Source organism: Manacus vitellinus, unplaced genomic scaffold (genome assembly GCF_001715985.3).
Source record: "Manacus vitellinus isolate BGI_N305 unplaced genomic scaffold, ASM171598v3 scaffold_6_pilon, whole genome shotgun sequence".
NCBI lineage: Eukaryota > Metazoa > Chordata > Aves > Passeriformes > Pipridae > Manacus > Manacus vitellinus.
The window spans coordinates 28135430-28157114 of NW_021940750.1; the positions used below are offsets into that span (position 1 = coordinate 28135430).

General features: G+C 39.7%; 1 protein-coding gene across 4 annotated transcripts in view; it reads left to right on the forward strand.

Annotated features, from left to right (window-relative positions):
• The first annotated feature begins 1551 nt into the window (after nucleotides 1–1551).
• Nucleotides 1552–21685, forward strand: part of PPP4R4 (protein phosphatase 4 regulatory subunit 4) — a 67041-nt gene continuing 46907 nt past the window's right edge. For all 4 annotated transcript variants that reach the window (XM_018082680.2, XM_018082681.2, XM_018082682.2 and 1 more), the window contains exons 1-2: nucleotides 1552–1758; nucleotides 2219–2292. In XM_018082680.2, coding sequence (XP_017938169.1) covers nucleotides 1645–1758; nucleotides 2219–2292 — 188 coding nt within the window. In that variant the 5' untranslated portion in view covers nucleotides 1552–1644. The remainder of the gene's footprint in view (nucleotides 1759–2218; nucleotides 2293–21685) is intronic.

Consider the following 21685-nt stretch of genomic DNA (forward strand, 5'->3'; position numbering starts at 1 on the left):
AAACATTGTAGCCACTCAAGCCTTTGTGAAATATTTACAGGGATTTTAACTCTGTGAGTGTGATTTGCTTAGTTGTGTTCCATATAATTATTGCAAATGCCACTGTCTAGAGGCCTGGTGAATAACTTAGCTCAGTAAATGCTGAGTCCAACTGTGTGTAATGATTCTTGTCCTGCATGAATTTTGCATCACTGACCCACCCCAACAGGAGCTGTCCTACTAAGTTTTTTAAAAAGATTACATTTTCCATGCTTATTTGTCTGTGAATCAGGGGTAAAAATGGTGTACCTTTATTTCGAAAAAAATACTCTCCCTTGTACCCCCAGTGTACTCCAAGTTTGTGAATGAGTATGGTAAATCCTACAGCATCCAAGGCCTAACTGCATGTATCAGGAAGACTATCCATATGGAAATCTGCACTGCGGTAAGTGTGAGTGGTGTATAACCTGAGTCTGGAATGTAAAAGGTGAAGAATTTATGAAGAGTGCAAGTGATGTCTTCAGTGTAGATTCATAATTTACTGCTACGGATGTAAAAGATTTTTTCTTTTTTTTTTTTTTTTTTTTTAAGATTAATATAAAAGCATTCATTGGAGGAGGAACCTGCTTTGGACTTTTCTTTAAAATCAGCTCATGTAGAGGTTTGTCCTGTGTAGTTCTACGAGAGCAGGGCAGGACACTGGTGCGGGGTCCCAGCACCACTGGCGGGGGACACCGCCCTGCTGAGGGGATGCCGCGCCCCACCGGGGAGGCCGCAGCAGCGGACGAGGAGCTTCAGGGAGGCTGCAGCTGTGGGAGGGGAAGCCAACAGAAGCCACAGCTGTGGGCAAGAAGCCCCCGCAAGCAGACGGGGGAGCCCGGCGGGGCAGGCTGGGCTGCGGCTGCTGGGGCACCCCCAGGCGGCGTACCGGCTCTGAGGGGCGGCGCCCCCCCGCGTGTTCCGACGGTGCCCGCGCTCGGGCGCTGTTCTGCCCCGCGGAGGCCGCGGCAGCGCCGCGTTGCCCCGGCGAACCGGCGAGGCGGTGCTGGCTGCCCCGCCGGGGTCTGTGGCGCTCACCCCCCGCCACGCCGGGAGGGAGCCCAGGGGGCCGCGCCGCCGGGACGGGGGCGGGGAGCGTCACTGCACCACAGCAACCGTTCCGTCCTCCGGGCGGGAGGAAGAGGCGGCAGCCCGGGGCCCGCGGGCTGCTCCACTGCCACCTGCCGTGCCGTGCCCGGCTCTGTGCCGTGCCCTGCCGGTGCACCGGAGTTAAGGCGAGCCCCGCAGTCCGGTGCTGCGCCGGGGGCTCCGCCGTGCCCCGTCTGCCGGCCGGGGCAGGCGCGCTCCCTGGCCCCCGCAGCGGGCAGGCGCGGCCCGCGACCAGGGAACTTGCTCGAAACTCCCGCCCGCCGGCACGCAGCAGCGCTTGCACCGGCGCTCCGGCGCGGGTGCCGGCCGCGCTCGCGAGCTGCCACCCGGCCGAGCGCGAGAAAGTTTCTCCTGCAGAGGCTGGGCGGGAGGCGGGCGGCGCGGCGGGCGCTGCCGCAGTGAGATGCGCCCGAGCCCGGCTGTGCCGGCGGCGGAGCGCCCGGAGCGTTCGTCCTCCGCCCGCAGGGCGTGTGAGGCTCGGGGACAGCGTCGGCTGCCGAAGGCTTTAGGTGTTACATGCGTCCGCTAACCTTCTCCAAAATGGATTTTAGTCAGAGCAATCTGTTCGGATACATAGAAGACCTGCAGGAACTAACTATTATAGAGAGGCCAGTACGCAGGAGCCTGAAGGTATATACCTCAAAAAAGAAGGATGCTTTAAAATCCGTTTTAAATTGTGTCTGTTTTATTTATGCACAGCTAAGTGAGTAGACAGTCTATTTTTTTTTTTTTACGACAGCAGGATACTTAAACATTAAACAGACTTGAATACTACAAAGCAGGGACTTAATATTTCCAGTATAAGAATATTAAACTGGGAAAAAAATTGACTAACTTAGGTCTTTAGATTAATTTATATGTGATTTACTTTTACTTTAACAGTGATAATACCTGGCATGGAACTGTACTGCTCCAACATTGCATCTTTTCCTGGTGAAAGATTTATTTGATTGAATTTGAAATGTTGGCTAGAGATTTCATGGATAAATTCAAGTAACTCATGAAACTGTCCCTGGATATGTGGGGAGGAAGGACTTGTTTTAAGAAGATCAAAATAGTGAAATAATAATCTCTATTTCACACTTGACAGACACCAGAAGAAATAGAAAGATTGACAGTTGATGAAGAACTCAGTGATATTGAAAGGGCTGTTTATCTACTCAGGTATTTCCTAAAATATTGCTCTGAAACATTGCTGACCATCATGTTTGTATACAACTTTTTTTTTTTTTGTCTTTCAGTAGTTTTTTTTTACCTTCCACTATGTTAAACATATAGGTAAGATAAAAATAGGTACTGTAATTTAAAAGAAGCCACCCTGGAATAGGGTGCCTGTGTACGCGTATAAACATTGCTGACTTTTTAATATGACCTTCACCAGCACAGAGTTGTACTTAATGATTTTGCAAGATTCCGTGAATATTAACGTTAAAAACAGCAATCATTCAGGAAGTTCATATTCCCTCAAAGTGAATATTCACTCGTGGGCAGTTACCACAGGCTGAAAGCAGAGCTGTTCTAGCATCCTGTATATGTTTGGACTTTCAGAAGAGAAAACTTGAGAGATTAGTTTTATAGTCCTTAGGAATTACTGTAGAAAACACTGTGTTAATACTTCTCACTGTTCTGGTTTTTCATTTTGCCTCCTTCTTCTTGTTGAAGGTATTGATTTGCAACTACTCGAATAACTTAAATTTTGGTAGTTTAAAATACAGATCTTTCAATTACTGTGTAAGTCATCTTTGAAAGTACAAATGTTCTGAGGGATTTTGAGTTGAATATGCATTTTTAAACAATACCTAGTAATTGGAGAACCAGCTGCAGCTACCTCTCAGTTTGCTTATTCTGCTATGTTAAGTGCTTTTCTGATCTGTGCCTGTGCTCAGTGTTTAGAGTTTTGGGGTGCATGGCCTTATTTTTAGGTAAGCATTTTTGTCCACTGATACTACTTTTGATATTGTGCTTTGTTTATATATATATTTTTTTTTTAATGCTGGAATTTACTAAATAGAGGATTTTAAAACTTGCTGTGCGTTTCTGTAATCAGAGCAGTCTGTTGACTCTGGGGAAATTCAGAGAAAACAGTTTGTATGTTGTGCATATCATTGAAAGTATGCATATCAATTTTGGTTTTTACCTCACAACAATCAGCATAGCTGACTTCTTTTTCTTTCCCCGTGTGGCAGCAAATTTCTTTACTCTTTTCCCAATTAAAGATCCTGTTTCCAGCATTCCGTGTTAACTAGCTCATTGCCTTGTTAAATGATGAATGTTCCACTTCATATCTTTCCTCTTACCAGTTGCTATTCAATCTGGCCTTGACCTTCTCCTGACATCTTTATTTGCTTTCTCTCTACTTGAGCAGCTGTTCTGGGGACATAACATTCTTTTTCTTTTGATGAAGCTTTCATTTTTGCCTCTGCATTGTTCTCATTGCTGAAAGGTAGCTTCAACTGTGCTTGATAGGCATTTTGTAAGGCAATCAGTTGTTTTCCAGGTATGTTAATACAATAATTGAGTGGAATCTTTTGCTGTTTAGTAGTATATTGCCTTCCTGGTACTTAGTGGAGTACAAACAAACAGTTGAAAAGCTGCCTGTAACACAGTATCTTTTACATAATGTACAAAGGTATGTACTTTTGGTTTGTCAGGAATTTTTTAATCTATTGTAATAGCCTGTTGCTGTTTGACAGTAATGTCAGTCTAGTCTTTTTGTGCCTTATTTTCTCCAGCAGATGCATTATTTGCTGGCCTTCAGGTTGTCCCTTATGTGGGATGCTCCTTGATATTATCCAAAAAGCCAGTGCCTTTTCCGAAAATCCAACTATAAAAATGGCCTTGATGAGATCGAAAGGAATTGTTAATGATGGCTGTGTTATAGCACATTTGAAAAGGATAATGTTATCTCCATATACAATAAAAATATTCAAGAACAATATTAGAAAGTAAATCTCTTACCTTTAAATATCTACAAATAATATCAAAATACTACTTCCGTCACAGTGTCATTTATATTGTCACTTATGGAAGCCTAATCTGCAAGTTGAGTCAGAATCACAGAATATTCTGAGTTGGAAGTGACCCACAAGAATCATCCAGTTGAGCTCTGATGTGAATGGCCCATACAGAGATCAAACCCACAACCTTGTTGTTATTAGCAGCGTGCTCTAACCGAGTTGAAGATGTTAAATTTACTGAGAATATCTTTAGTGTTGCTTGTACAGTGCATTAGAGCTAACTAAACTGAATGAAACCTTTGTATGCTACAGCAAACCTAGTGTTTACTAATGTTTTTCTGTTGAAGTTCAGGAAGAATCCACACACTTTAATGGCTTTCATTCTAAATGAAAAACCTCAACCACTTTCTTCACTTTTCCCGTCATTTCACTTCAAAAGCTGCCCCCAGCTTCTTCTCCCCACCCCTGAAATTGAATACTCTGGTTTCCTTATATGCAGAGTTGTTCTATGTTTACTAGGTACTTGTGTTTTCTAGAGTTCTGCTCCTGCAGTCTTTTACTATTTAAGTCTACAAAATGGGTCGACATCTGAGTTAGAATAGTTTTCTTTTTTTTCCTAGTGACTGATTCTTGCTTTGCTGTGTATACGGGAAGGTAGAGATTTCCCAGCTGTCACTGTTTCATCAGTTCATTCTTCTTTTTTGACTTCTTGTGTTCTTCACTTCTCATTTGCCAGTAATACTGTGGAGTTTGGGGCATGGTCTTTTGCTTCTTGATACTGCAAAGTTAATTATTTTACTCATCTGGTATTTATTTGTAACCATCTAATGATTATTTTGTATTTCCACAGTGTCTTGTCTGTGTCTAGACATGATGTGTGGTCACAGATTTTGTAAATTTCTGTTCATTGTCTTCTCTTAAATATGACATAATTATATACCTCTGAATGTTTTTAGCTCATGGTAAGTACCTGGATACAATAATCCTGTTTAAGATCTCACTTTCATAGGACATGATTTCATTTTAATTGTTTTTTATTGTTACCTATCACAGTTTGGTTTCACATTCTAAAGTGATAATAGTAATTTTGATAATCCTAACAAGTTTCTCTCTCTCTCTTTAATAATTATTTGTAGCGGATGACTTTGCTTTCAGTCTTCCCTTTTCTGCTAGTACTGTTTTTCAGATCACTGTGCAATGAAGTAGATTGATAAGATGATCTAGCTAAGGCTGATCGTTTTTAGTGACGTTAATTTTCAGCTAAATCAACTCCTTGATTTGCTGCATCATGGGGATGTAGAAACAAGTGAAAGGAGAGGACGTAGTAGCTCTCCTGGTGGCTAAAGTCACTTCATTGTGACAGAGTGAACTTCTGCTTTAGATCACTGATGCCCGGAGAACTCAGTTTTAATTAGGTGACATTCTGCAGTTAGACTGAGCAAATCCTAATTAAATAAAAATGTGGTAACAAATTGGACTGTCATCTGTTTTAATCTCAATTAACCTTAATTCTTGTTGAGGAACTAGGCTTCCTTAGACCCTATTGTCAGGGGTGTTTATGAACTTCCCATTGAAATCAAATGGATTTAGGTACCTAAAGAGGGAGAGGCATTGTAGTATCTAATATCGATGTTTTAGAGCTTCAGCCTGTGTGTTTGGTGGTTTCTGGAGGGTCTACCAGGAATCACCAAAGGGTTGTATTGTGCCGGTGTTTTGTACACCGCTGGCCCAACAGAACAAGAAGGACAGCAGAATAACTGTGCACCTCAGCCATGTCAGCGTCAAGATCAATGGCTTATCATAAAACCATCGGCAGATTAAGACAGGATACCAGACTACACTGAAACAATTGAATAGTTTGCATTCCACCTCAAGGCATCATGACCTCTATCAGGACAGTGGCAATAAGCAACTCAGGGACAGTAATTTTTATTCCTGCTGTGAACTTTTGGCTGTAGTCTTAATTTCCATGTTTTCTGATGTTTGATTCATGTTATTACTTATATTAATTTGTCTAACTGTAGCTCATTGTTTTGGGGTATACGACCAAAGTTATGTATTCTTTGCCTGATGCGAATCTGGTTTTGGATACAAGGGTGCTTACTGGCATGTGCACTGCAGTGTGGCTTGTTTTCTGAGGGCTTTCCTGATAGATTTCCCTTGGGCTTTTACATTGTTGTGTTGTATTATTTTGTAGTCAGCTACTTTTTTTTTTTTATTTGTGCCTGCTTAGTGTTAAAGCTTCTAGACCTTGACATGTCTGTCATACTCAAAATAACAGGGTGATAATGAGTTATCAAGGTGGAAGATTGAATTATTCAGCCTTTTGGGAACATAGTGTACTTTGGGTTTGGAGAGATCCTATCTGTTGGTGTAGAAAACAACACAGTGCCTCTACAAAATGGTTTTTGAAGATACAATAGATACTCTATCTAGATTGGAAAGTGTTCTATACCTCTAAACTTAGCACAACTTAAAAAAAACCCCAACAACAATAAAAAAGTTGTACTTTATTGTAGCCATGCTTGATTAGCTAGAGTATTCTCAAATTCCAAACATCATTTAATACATTATATGTAGTTAATTGTGAATGTCAAAACCACTACTATTTAAAAGTTTCAGATTTTTATTTTTTTGTCTAGTTTTTAGTCATCATGTTAGTTTTGGAAAATTTCTCTGAAGGTGAAGGCAACTACCCTTTGATTTTAAATGAAAGCTTTCATTTAAATGTAGCTTTAGAAGCTGATTGTCATACACTGTGTAGGGTTTTTTGTATTATATAATCATGAAAAATGGCTATTCCATTCTGATTATACAGCTTCTGGTCCTGATGCATACATAGTGTACTGGAAGATCCAGCTATAATGCTAAGCATATTGGAAAATAATTCTTCCATCTATACTGCCAAGCTGTAAATATTAATGTAAAAAGTATTTCCTCAGTCTTCTTCTCTTCATCTTTTATTTTGTAAATTGCAACCTAAATTTTATGAAAGTTTAATTCTGATTCACTTAGTTGGACAAATAAACTATTTGCTTGATGTTGACAGTGTTATACAAGTAAGTTAATGTATATGAAATTGATTCTTTCACCCTAAAGTGAAAGGTGTACCCATAGACTCCTAAAGTGTTGTAAAGTCACATACTTGTATTTAAATTTAGATTTGTGCAAAAACTTCTGTTAATCATATTTGCTGAGTTGAAACTGCAGCTGAGGAACCAGCTGTGAATATACAGAGCAGAGTTAAAATAGTGCTTTGAGAAGCCTCAAAAAAAAAAAAAGAAGAGAGGAGAGAGAAAAATCTACATTTCAGTTTTCTTTCTCAGGCCCCAATCAGTGCAGGAAGATGGCAATGCCACTCCTCTCCCTTTTCTAGTGATTGTGCTATGTTTGCACTTGTGCCTGCACAGCACATTGGGGAATTTATCTGAGGCAAACCCTGAAAGTGATGGTTAGTTTTAAAACAGATTGATTGTGTGATCCAGGACTTTGTGCACTTCAAAAAAGACCAGTGCCAGCACAAAGGAATTGGATAGCATCATAGGAACAATGCTCATGAGTGGGTGAAATGTCTTTGAGACTTAGCACTTAATTTGGCTGGCTTATGGTATTTATGAAGCTACAGTTTCCTGGTGTCTAGTTTCACAGTCAAACTTAATGACGCTCTTCCTCTATTGGACAGGAACTCCCTTCTCCTTTCCTTCTGTGACTGCATGTTCCTGAGAAGTTTTGTGTACCGGCACTAGTGTTGTTGCAGCCACGGTCTCGGTCAGATTAGGGATTTGATGTAATTCTAGCATTTTTCAGATGCTTGCTTCCAACAAAATGTGAAACAAAATACAAGCAGCTGCTCACACTGCCATAAGGGGGAACATGAGCAGAGAAGTCAAGCTGATAGATGGCTCTCTCATCAATAGCAAACCAGATTTAGTTCTGATTACTCTAATTTTGAATGTATACTTTGAATTTGTGAAGTCAAGTGCTGGTTGAAATGACCAGAGTATCAGCTGTAGTGTATTTAATGAGCTCTTTGACATTAAATGGACTTTAAGAATCATTAAAGTTGGACGAGACCTCCAAGATCATTGAGTCCAACCTTTAACTGAACACTACCATGTCAACTAAACCATAGCACTAAGTGCCATGTCCAGTTGTTTTTTAAATGCTTCCAGGGCTGGCAACTCCACCACTTCCCTGAGTAGCCTTAACCATCCTTTCAGTGAAGAAATTCTTTCTGATGTCCAACCTGAACTTCCCCTTGCACAGCTTGAGGCCTTTGCCTCTTGTCTTTTTGCTAGTTACCTTGGAGAAGAGGTCAACCCCCACCTGGGCTACAACCTCCTTTCAAGTAGTTGTAGAGAGTGATGAGGTTCCCCCTGAGCACCCTTTTCTCCAGGCTAAGCACCCCCAGTTCCTTCAGCTGCTTCTCACAAGACTTGTGCTTGAGTCCCTTCACCAGCTCTGTTGCCCTTCTATGGACATGCTCCAGCACCTCAATGTCTTTCTTATAGTGAGGGGCCCAGAACTGGACACAGGATTTGAAGTGTGGCCTCACCAGTGCTGAGTACATGGGGATGATCACTGCCCTGGTCCTGCTAGCTACACTTTGCTGATACAGACCAGGATGCCATTGACCTTCTTGGCCACTTGGGCATACTGCTGACTCATGTTCAACTGCTGTCCATGAGCACCCCCAGGTCCTTCTCCACCAAGCAGCTTTCCACCCACTTGGCCCCAAGCCTGTAGTGCTGCCCGGGGCTGTTGTGACCCCAGTGCAGGACCTGGCACTTCACTTTTTTGAACCTAATACAATTGGCCTCAGCCCATCAATCCAGTCTGTTTAGATGCCTCTGCAGAACCTTCCTACTCTCCAGCAGATCAACACTCTCAACCAACCTGATGGTGTCTGCAAACTGACTGAGGGTGCACTTGATCCCATGATCTAGATCGTTGATAAAGATATTAAACAGGACTGTCTCTTGAGCCTGGGGAGCCCCACTTGTGACTGAATGTAGCACCACTGACCACCACTTTCTGGGCCTGGCCATCCAACCAGTTTTAACCCGGCGAAGAGTGCACCTGTCCAAGCCATGAACTGTCAGCTTCTCTTGGAGAATGATGTGAGAAACAGTGTCAAAGGCTTTGTTGAAGTCCAGGTAGACAACACCCATAGCCTACAACACCACTAAGTGGTTCAGCTTGTTGTAAAAGAAGATTAGGTTCTGGAAGTCTGTGTGATAGCTTTGATATGTGAGTTCAGTAGCTCTTCCTTATGCAATGTCAAATTCTTCTCTGGAGATGTCAGTTGTGTTTCAGAGCATCTTTACGCATGACATAATTAGGAGAAACTAGGTAGCTGTGAGGATGTGTTTTTTGATATTAAACACAGTTGGAAAATCTGTGGGTTTTCTTAACTTCTAAAAATTGTACTGTTGCCCTGGGAAAATCTTATCATCCTCTCCTAGAAATGTTCTACACAGGAATATCCAGCTAAATATTTCCCATGTTTCTTTCTTTCTACATGACTGATCCCATACAGAAATAGCATGTTGCTTAGCAGGAGACTGACTTTCTTCTGGTTTTGTTTAGATGAGCACTGGCATTTAATAAATAACAGCTGTATGGTTCATTTTGAGATGGCATATAATTAATGTATAAGTATAATAATTCTCCTTTATATCACCTTCCTTAGAAAGTTACAAGTGTCTGTAAGAACATTTTGTACTTATAATGAGCTTTTATCGTCATGCTTGCTCAGTATTACTAATTTATGCTTTTATCCTTTGCCTGATTTGGCAAGAGATGATAGTATTGCACTAGTTTATGTCAGGACCTGGAAATGCATCCAGTGGAAACTCCATGAAGGTGTAGCTGGGAAAATGTAGTATTTTGTGTTAGAATACATCAAAGGTACAGACTCCTCAAACAGTAGGTCAAGCTGTCCATTTATGGCAAGTCTGAATACGCTTTCACACTATGATGCCCTGTAAAATAATGACTGTTGTATGCAAGTGCTTGAAACAGTCTAGCCTATTTTCATAGAATCACAGAATGGTTTGGGTTAGAAGGGATAAAAGATCATCTTATTCCAGACCCTCTGCCATGGGCAGGGACACCTTCCACTAGACCAGTTTGCTCAAGGCCTCACCAGCCTGGCCGTGAACACTTCCAGGGATGAGGCATCCACAACTTCTCTGGGCACCCTGTTCCAGTGCCTGAGCACCCTCACAGTAAAGAATTTCTTCTTAATATCCAATCTAAACCTACTCTCTTTCATTTTGAAGTCATTTCCCCTTTTCCTATCGCTACGTGCCCTTGTAAAAAAGTACCTCTTCAGCTTTCCTGTAGGACCCTGTTAGGTACTGGAAGGCTGCTATAAGCTATCCCTGGAGCCTTCTCTTCTCCAGGCTGAACAATCCTGCTTCTCTCAGCCTTTCGTCATAGGAGAGGTGTTCCATTCTTCAAACTGTCTTTGTGGCCCTCGTCTGTTCTTACTCCAGCAGGTTAAATGTCCTTTCTCTGTGGAGGAACCCAGAGCTGGACGCAGTACTCCAGGTGAAGTCTTACTAGAGTGGAGTAGAGGAGCAGAGTCACCTCGACCTGCTGGCCACGCTGCTTTTGAATCAGCCCAGGTTATGGTTGACTTTCTGGGCTGTGAGTGCACATTGTTGTCCAGCCTCTCATCCAGCAGCACCCCCAAGTCCTTCTCAGCAGGGCTGCTCTCGATCTGTTCATCCCCCAGCCTGGATTGACACCAGGAGTTGCCCTGACCCAGGTGCAGCGCTTTGCACTTGGTCTTGTTAAATCCTGTGAGGTTCCAGCAACACTCAGCTTGGTGTTGTCAGCAGATTTGCTCAGGGTGCCCTGGATCCCTTTGCCTGTGTCATTAATACAGATACTAAAAAACCCTGGTACCCGTACCGGTCCCAGACCTCTGGGGGACACCACTTATCACCTGAGCCAACCACCTCTGGATTCAACTATCCAAACAATTCTTTATGCACCAAATATGTTTTTCTTGCAAATTCATTCTGGTGTTTTGAGAATCATGTTGTAGGCATGAGAAGTCCTTCACATGTCATGGTGCGATGTTTCCATGGCCTTGTGCTCTGACTCCATTTGTTGCTGACAAAAAGGAGAAGCTGCAGTTAGTACTGGTCTGGCTATTCTTTCCCTAAAAGCAGTACAGTATCATGTCCCAAAAATCTGAATACTCTGAGACTCTTCAGAAGAATGATTCTGAGTGCTGATAAACCACATACTTTTGCATTCAGATCTATTTAAATGCTCTTCTGAATCTCCACAAAGCAGAGCAGATAATACTCCATTTTCACAGAATCATAGAATATGCTGAGTTTGAAGGGACCCACAAGGATCATTGAGTCCAACTCCTAACTCTGCACCCATTCCCAGGAGCTACACCATATGCCCGAGAGTGTCATCCAAATGCTTCTTTAACTCTGTCAGGCTTGGTGTTGTGACCACTTTCCCTGGGGAGCCTGTTCCAGTGCCCAACCGCCCTCTGGGTGAAGAACGTTTTTCTAATATACAACTTCGCCCTCCTTTGGACGCTTTCTGATGTCTTAATATCTCTCTTACATTGTGGTGCCCAAAACTGCACACAATATTCAAGGTGAGGCTGCCCCAGTGTAGAGCAGAGTGGGACAATTCCCTCCCTTGACTGGCTGGCGATGCTTTGGACAGGGCATGGTTGCCCCCCAGGACATGGTTGGCCCTCCTGGCTGTCAAGGCACTGCTGACTCACATTCAGCTTGCCATCAAACTGGACCCCCAGGTCCCTTTCTGTGGCACTGCTTTCCGATATCTCATTCCCCAATCTGTATGAACATCCAGGGTTGCCCCATCTCAGGTGCAGAATCTGGCAGTTCCCCTTGTTGAACTTCAAATGCTTGATGATTGCCCAGTCCTGTAATTTGTCGAGGTCTCTCTGCAGGGCCTCCCTGCTTTCAAGGGGGTCAACAGCTCCTCCGAGTTTTGTGTCATCTGCAAACTTGCTTAGTGTCCCTTCCAGTCCTGCACTGAAGTAATTTATGAAGATGTTGAAGAGCACGGGGCTTAAGATGGAGCCCTGCAGAACGCCACTAGTGACAGGTCACCAGTCTGATGTTTCCCCATTCACTGTTACCCTCTGTGCTTGACCCGTGAACCAATTGCTCACCCACCACATGATGTGTTTATCCAGCCCTGTACTGTATTGGATCATATTGCAGCACTTTGTAAACTTTATGTGAAGATGCTTTACTGAGGTGAAATTCTGGTTGTGATTTAAGGACTTCAGAATTTAGGACTGCAGGCTTGTATCTGCCTCAGAAGACAAAATAATTTGGAATGAGACAAGAAATAGCTTTGTTGAGATTAAAATTAATCCTGTTCTCTGGGGTAAACTTGTAGAACTGTTCATTTAGCTATTTTTAGAGTTGACTTTAGTAATATTAGTATTTCGGTCCTTTTTTTACCAGCTGGTACTCTAAATGCCAACACTGAGTTACCCTGGAATTTGTCAAGCCTTGGAACCCAAAGCTTATTGTCACAGGAAAAAAAATAGGATTATTTAATCACTTAAACAGAAATTTTTATGCTGGGGAAAGAGATTGGAAATGTAGACAGTTCTGGAGACTGAGCAACTCAAGGAGGTCTTCATTATTCATTGATAAATTCTCCAACTTTGTTAGGGGCACCTTATTTAGTCTTTTAGGGGCAGTTTTTCTATAAGAGAGGTTCTCTTTGGCTCTTGAAGACAAACTGAAAAGGAAATTGAAGTTTCTGTAGTAAGGATTTCTATTGATATAATCTGGCAAAACCTGTATTACAGCTAAGAACCAACTGTTTAAATTCTGCACAATTATAGGACTCTGTACTTGAAAAAGAAGGTCGCTTCAGATTCCAAAACAGACCAGAAGTCAAAGGCAGTTATGTCCTCAGGGAAAGATTTTTAAAGGTAGACCAGTGAAACATAAGTGCAGTGACAGGAATTGTATGTAATTGAGTTGCTCTTGAAACCCACCCTTTGAGAATGAACATGTCACTGGCCTTCTTACATCTTGATTCTCCTCCTTCCCCAGATGTATATGGGCCTTTCCAGTCTGAAGAGTAACAGTATCCTTTGCAGACTTTGAAAAAAAGGGTTCTCTAACTCTTGTGCCTCAGTCTCTTAAAATTATTTTACATGGCTATCACATTCACTGCAGTTTTTGAAGTTACTCCTCTCTGTGTGAATAGCCTTGCTGCTCTCATGGAGATGCTTTTTGACATAATGGAATCTTTCCCATTGAATGCTAATTCCCTATAGCCTATCAGATGAACACCCCTATATATGGAAGAAAAATGTCTTTCTGCTTTATAAGTAGTAATTAAACAGAATGAGGTAAGAGACAAAGACCCAGTTGGAAAATTCTGCTAGATTTCCTGGATGCATCTGTCTGAGACATGGTTTATTGCCTCTGCCTGATACTTTTACAGAAGTAGGAAAACGTACCATATGTTTTATACACATGTGATTATTCGAATGGACTCTTGATGATGCAGGTATTCTTATTTAAATTCTTCAATTTAGCTTCTTTTACATTCAAATAAATGTTTCTCTTTGCAAAACATTACCCTACAAGGGGTTAATGTTAAGGAATAAAAATACCAGGCTCTGGATATATGTCTCCATATCTTGGTAGCAGTTGTTTTAGCAGCAGTTTTCTTTAGTCCATGTTACGTGACTGTGGGTTCTGAGAATTGGTACAACTCTCATGTACAGATTAGCTGAGTCATTCCTTGTCGGTCGTATCAATTCAGAGCAGGACCAAGGGGAATTGCTATACTTTACTGAACTCATTAACTATGGTTGGAAATGTCTTGCCCATCTACCCCTTACATACTAATGGGATTTAGGTAACTACCCTTTTCTAACAGACTGTGGATAGACAGTACTTCTTAGTCATTGCTTAATTCCAAAATTACAATCACTTTGTTTACAGAAACGTGCCACAGTGTGATTTTAGCCCCAGTGTTTCTCTGTAATGCCTACTTTTGTGTTCTTCCACTGTTCTTAAATTTACTATAGCATAAGAAAGATTCAGGCAGTGCGTAAGCAGGGGTAGATGAACTGGCATGAATGGAATTGCATCATTTTGAGTGTGTATGAATCCAAGTCGAGTATAGGAACTAGGAGTTTGTTTTATTGACTTAATCTACTTCAAACAGCCAGGAAGGTGTTTGTAGGACTTCAAACATTTTTTTTTAAACTTACATTTTTTGTAAGATTATATAAATAGAGATGACCAGAATAAGTCAGAAAAATGTATAGTGATGAAGAAAGTCTGAAGCCTCAAAGAGCATAGTCTTCCATGCTTTCTAATGGGCACAAAACTTAATTTATGCATTTTTCTTGTCCTTATCTGTTTTTCAATAATCATCCAGTTTAAGAGGATACTTCTGGCTTTGCAAATAGATCAATACAGATAGTTTTTCCTAAGGCATTTTTCTCATAGGTTTTTAAAATTAAATCTTCTATTTGATTTTTTTTCTTTCCCCAGTGTATCTTAAATCAGAATGATAATTTGTTTTTATTTCTTTTAAATGGCAATGCCCTGTAACTTTGAATAAAATTACAGGAGTTCTCACAGGGTTTTCTGTGACAGTCCGGGAGCGTGAGGAATGGTATAAATGGAAGATCTTGAAGGCCTTGTTTTTTTGGCTTATGGGAGTAGCTTTGTGTCCAAATTGTCAATTATGGTTCTAGTAAGAAGTCTGCATTTCTTGAAGTAAAAACAGTGAATTAATTTGCGTAGCTATCAATTAGCTTCTCCCCCTCTCCCCCACCTCCACCCCTGTAACTATTGTTGAACAACAAAGAACATTAAGCAGTGGAGCCACCAGTTTATGCTATGATTAAATAAAAGTTATTCAAAGCTGCTTGTGTAACTCCAAAACATTTCTCTTTAACAGGGGGAGCAGGAAAGTTGGATTCAAGGTGGATCAAAGCATTTGATGATACAACTGATATTAACAGAGCTGCACAGCAACAGCAATGTTGCACTCAATAATACCATTCCATTTTGCTTGCTGTGGTTTATGTTTACAAAATGGGATAGTTTACTGTTCGTCTGTGCTACATGAGAAGTGCAGCTGACCAGCTTGTGGTCTGACTTTCCAAAGTAGTATATATTCTTCTTTTCTTTTCTCCTCCCTAGTGAAATTGCTTAGTAACTCCTGTTACCAAGAGTATATTGAAAAGGCTGGACTAGGGACCGGAAGAAAATGCTTTAAACATGATAACTGTGTTTGTGTTGTAAATGGAAATTGATTGTATTGTCTCTGACAGAATAAACATATGTAAAAGAGAAATGTGAAAGGTGTCTGCTTTAATATGCTTATTTACACAGTAATATTATTTACATTGTTGGGCAGGCTTGGAGATAAAAATGCTGTCTTTAAAGGGAGAAACAGAAAAGATGCCATTTTCACTGCTGAAATTGTAACTGAGCTTTTTGAGGGGGAGGATTTATGTCCATATTAAATAGCAAAACATGAGTCACTGCCTCATTGCTGCTTGCACCAAAATTCTTCTGTTATAAACAGTTAATCTCTTTTATGTAATTTCATTTCAAAGCTCAGAATTAGGATACCTATTTCTCTGCCATTTTGGGAGCTAGAAGTTAGATTATAGTCTCCAGGGTGAGATTCAAATTTATTTTTGGTTTTCGCAGCTGCATCAAGTGCTACCCATTAAATCAATGGAGAAAAGAATGGCCATTTAAAATGAACATGCTTCTTTACTACAGGTTTTAACCCAAGAGTATGTCTATTTCCTTTTATTTTTATCACCATGTGGTTACTTGTAACTTCTTTTGAACCTTGCATGCTTCTTGTATTATACACAAAGAAAATACTTGCGCCATGAGTTTGTAATTATTAGGTGCCTACTTACATGGAAAAATCAACTCTAAGGACAGATAAATACACTTGTGCTTTAATCACTTAAACATCCCACCTATTGAAAATTATTTGCTAGGGAGTATATAGACCAATAAAATTAATATCCAGATCTTTCTATCTTACATAATTAGTGCCAATTACGAAGGTATTCATAAATACTTTTCAAGTGCCTCATCTTACTTCCTGATTAAATGAAGAAAGTGTTTTTGGTCTGTTTAAATGAACAATTGGAACGTGTCGGCTTTTGGATCTATTGTGTGTAATGCCCCACACCTCTAAGACCCATGAGTTGAAAAAGATTCGAAGTAGATTTTAGTACCTTACTAGGTCATTTGAGATGTTCATGACTCACTTTACCTGCTTTTTGGTGAAGGATGCAAGTATTAGGGTTTATTTTTTTGATTCTTTTGCTCCCAGTTTTTAAGTCCACCATACAAAAACTGATCTTTTCCCCAAATGTAATTTCTTCCCTTCCATCTTATTTTCCTTTTCTTTGCCCTCATCCCTATGACTGAGGGTTTGCCTTAAGTTCATCATCTTCAGGGCACTACACACTGGATACCAGTTGAGATGGTTTGTATGACATCTGTGAAGACTGTGTTGGCCTATGGTACTTGTATAGAACTTTGGAGTTCTTTATGCACTAGGATAACATTGGTATCTTGAGCCCTGCATGCTGTGTTTAAGGTGAATTCTGCCAGTAGATATCCATTTGCATGAATGCCTCATCCGATACCTAATAAAAGTATTGTTCGTGAAAATAATATGTTGTGTTAATATTCCGCCGTGGGTTTATACTAAAAATTTATTGTCTCACACCTTTCAGTTAATGATATTCTTCTTCAGTTACAAACCATAGGGAGGAGGAGGGGAAAATGGTGTGCAAATGGTATTGCATCAATTGTTGCCTTTTTCCATGTAACTTTTTCTTCCCCAGAATGATATTGATACTAACATAGTAAATAGATAATCCAGATATTCTGGTGGTTAACACTGAGTATATACTATGAAGGATCTATGCATGAGCACATTTGACATGCATTCAAAGGAAAGAGATATTCTTTTCTTCCAGAGATGATTCTGTACTAATTTTAGTAAACGTGGGTGGAATTACTGGTAAATGCTTTTATTTATTCTTTCCACTGCAGAACGTCAAACTCTTTTTAGTATAATTGTACCATTACAAGTAAGTTAAAATATGAGTATGCGAGGAAAAAATAGTCTAACAAAAGGCTATTTAAGATTATTGTAGTGATTTTGAAGGTAGGGAATGTTATTAGGATTATAATTACTTAAACATAATTGAGTAGTGTCATGGTTTAACCTCAACAAGCAACTAAACCCTACGTGACAGCTTCTTCATTCCCCTACCAGTGGGATCTGGGAGAGAATAGGAAGGATAAAGGCAGAAAACTTGTGGGCTGAGATAAAGACAGTTTAATAGGGAAAGCAAAAACCGCAGACACAAGCAAAGAAAAACAGGGAATTCATTCACTGCTTCTCATGGGCAGGCAGGTATTCAGACATTTCCAGAACAGGACCCCATCATGCGTAACAGGTGCTTGGCAAGACAAACGCCATCACTCCAAATGTGCCCGCCTTCCTTCTTTTTGCTCCCAGTGAACATGATATTATATGGTATGGAATGTCCCTTTGGTCAGTTTTGGTCAGCTGTCCTGGCTGTGTCTCCTCCCAACCTCCCATGCAGGCCCAACTGCCTCATCCGTGTGGCAGTACAAAAAGCAGAAAAAGCCTTGGCTCTGTGCAAGCCCTGCTCAGCAATAAACAAAAACATATCTGTATTATCAACACTCTGTTCAGCACAAATCCAAGGCACACTCCCATACTAGTCACTGAAGAAAATTAATTCTAACCAGCCAAAACGAGCACAGGTAGTCAGGAGGATTCTGATGGTATGCTCAGAATGATTTTAACAGGAATGCAAATACAGATTAGTTATCTGTATATGTAACGCTCATTTTTATCTACTGTTTGAAATTATTCTGCCAGAGAGATGGAAATTTGAAAGACTTGTATCATCATTTCAATTTGTTTATTATGTTAATTGTATTATCTGTTTTGATTGTCTGTCCACTCCAAGCTATATGGAACAACTTATGTATTTTTGAGAAACATGACTCTGACTCTTTCTTTTCATTTTAATTAAGTAGCTGAGTTTCATCTTGATTCCCAAAGTGAACGTGAATCAAATAAAGCACTTTTTTGTTTGACAGAACATGAATCAGCAACAGCTTGAAATTGAAGCAATTTTTTAGTTACTTACATGTTTACCTCAGAAAGCTGCCTTTGATTGATGGTTACTTCTAATGGATGAGAAAGCAGCACTAGAGTTACCTTTTTGACATTGTAATGCTAATGCATGTAACTGCATCAGTCTGAAGTAGATGTACAATACTGCTTGAAAATATGAATCAAGAGCTTTAAACCCTTGGGTTCAGTCTCTTTACCCTTTTTATATTTATTTTCCATGTGACTTTTCATTTATTCACTGTACTCATACACTGTACTTTCATTCTGTACTTAGAGTTATGTCTGTATGGGTCTTTTACATTTGCATTTTCTTTTGATCCAGAGTGTGTGATTTTGAAAAGGGCTAGTCAACTCATTTATGAAGTATGTTTTATTTACCATTTGTCTGTGTTTTACTGTTTGATGCAGCAAGTTAGATTTTTTTGTTATGGAATTTATAACCCTATTTTTAAAGTTTGAATTTTTTGAAAGACAGGTAAAAAATTCTACTTGTACTTTAATTCTTAGAAGGTTATGATTATTTCAGGCTTTTACTGTGGTGTTACATTTTCAAATTAATTTTATTCTATCTTGTTTTCAGCAGGGTTACAGAAGCCTAAAAATAAAGTTTCTTCTCTTTATTTACTCTGTCTAGACAGGTAACAAAGAAAGAGAGGGAAGGAGGGAAGAGTTAAAAGATGACTGCCTGATGCTTCTTTGGCCCCATCACAGTCTTGGTCTTAGGCGGGTTTATATCCCTAATCTAGAATTTCCGTAAATTTCATACATGTAAAGTCTTGTATACATAAATGTTATAGTGTATTAGTACGTACAGAAAAAGGCCACTGGCTTCTAGGAAAATTTAAATTAGTTTTTAGGTTGATACCAGTGGTGCCCAGCTAACTGTGATCTTCAAAAAGTTTTCTGACAAACAAGAAAGTGCAGCATTTACAGTTTAGGAGCCCCACTATTGTATTTTAATACATAACATTAGTTATATAAAACAGTTAATATGATACATAGATCTGTGTGTGTGTGTGTGTGTGTAAATGAATAATGTTTTTTAAATTCTTGCACTAGCTTTTTTTTTTTTAGCATTTGCTGTACAATGCCAGAACTATAAGCAATTTGCTACATGAGATACCTGATTTTAAAAATATGTCCCAAATATTGTGTGTTTCCAGTTTCAAGTGCTAGGGCAAGTTTTCAGATAAAAGATCATTTTGATTCTGGATACTTTTTGTTTGAATTAGCAACATGGTGGAGGATAATCATACTGTACAAACAATTTTGTATAGCACTTATGGTCTGTAAAATCTTGTTTGTAATATATAGATTCAAGACTATGTTAATAATTGTACAGCTCACAATTCTCTTTGTCCAACTGAGACTCTTAAAGGAAGTTATTTTAACAAAATGACAGATCTTTCCATGGGACTGGCTCTGTTTATGATATCCTTACTACAATAAATGTCAAATAGATGTTCAGACACTCCTGCTACATAGTTTATGTTTAAAGAAGCATAATTGAAAAGTAAGCATACATGACATGAAATAAAAGGAAAGTTACTGCTTTACACCAGTGTAAAGAAAGGATTGTACTTCTACAGAAAATACCAGATTGTATTTTATCAAAGGAGTATTAACCTTAAAATAAAATGAAAACTGGTCTTAAAATGACACATCAATATTTGTGATTTCAAGACATTTTTCTACTTTCTAGATTTCCCCCTTTTTCTTACTAAAAGCCTTATACTATCCAATCAAAGACAAAAATTAAGAAAAAGCACCCTTGTAAAAGTGTTAACTTTTACTTAGCAAGAGCAGTACTTAGAAAGCAGTGTAATAAATTTTAATTCTGTGTCTACCCACCTGCATAGGAAAGATTGCAATGTAAAAATCTTCACAATAAACTAAAGGAGATTCTCAAAGGAAGTCTTATGGGCCACGCACTTTTATGCTATTGACAGAAATACTTATCTGGATTTCTAGTTTGCCTTGGCAACAGTGGACTGTACATGAGAACAGAAATCCTGTAAGAAAAATTGAAGTGGAATAATTCTGAATAGGGTAAATCCTGTTAGATACTGAGCTTTTATGCACATAGGAAATTAAGTCTAGGATTTATGAATCCCAGTCACAGGATAGTTTAGGTGTCAGAGGACCCCTGGAAGGCATTTGGTCCAAAGCCCTGCTTAAAGCAGGACTGACTTCCAAGTCTGATGTAATTTGGTGTTAGATCAGGTTGCTCAAGACATTGTCCATGTGAGTTATGAATGTCTCCAAGGATTCCCACAGCCTCCAGACACCCTTTTTCAAGTTTCAGTGTTCTTCGTGAATTTTGTTTTCCTAATACCCAGTTAGTTACTGAATACTTTATTCATTTTTTTAATCTTACTACTCTAAGACCTCATTCATTGAAGTTGGTAAATTTTTACTTCTGTTTTCAACAAATGCAGATTTAGACAAACAGAGAACATTTTAGAATCTTGCACTGAAAATAATGACATTTATGGAGTACTAACACTGTAATCTCCTGCAGCCGTCCATCAGAACTTCTAGGTTTATAAAACTAAGTTACACAAAGCATGGACTTGAGTTGTTGATTCACCAATGGCTATTTAACAAGTCATTTTTGCTGAAGTGGTGTAGATAGCCACAGCAAAGAAAATTCTGTTCACAAACGGGGCTTTAGTTAGAGCTTGGGTAAACATTGTACCTCAGTCTTCTTCACAATACTGTATTCTGCACCTGTCATTGAATTTTTCAGGCTAGTGTGAAAAAGGAGTGAGAGATGGAAATCTAGCTTCCTTTTTTTCAAACTCCTTTGTGGTAATATTGTCTTGGGGAACATTCAGTGACTAATCTTTCTTCATGCTGTAGAAGGAGCTGTAGTCCCTCCATCCATTTCCAAAGACAAATGTTTCTAATTGAGTACCCAGGGACTTTTTAAATTTTCTTTGTTGTTATTTCATAGAATCTGTTTTGAAAAATGCTTTAAAAATTAGTCTAAGAAATCTTATTGTCTTCCTTGAGCTTGATGAAAGTTTGCAAAATTGGAAACACCTATCTTGAATGTAATCATAGTATGGTTGTTGTGGGAAGGGACCTCTGGAGATCATGTAGTCCACCTCCCTACTCAAAGTAGTGTCAATTAGAGCAATATATTCAGTCTTGTCCTGAACTCAGGATTTTGAATCCTATGAATGGAGACTGTACCACCTGTGTGGGCAACTTATTCCAATATTTGAACACAGACATAGAAGAACTTCTGTTTTTTAAGGTTTAAGTGGAACTTCCTATGTATTGAATTTTTTCCCACTGCTTCTTGTCCTGTCACTGGGCACCAATGGGAAGAATCCACCTCTGTCTTCTTTACTGTCTGACATCAGATTTTATGCATA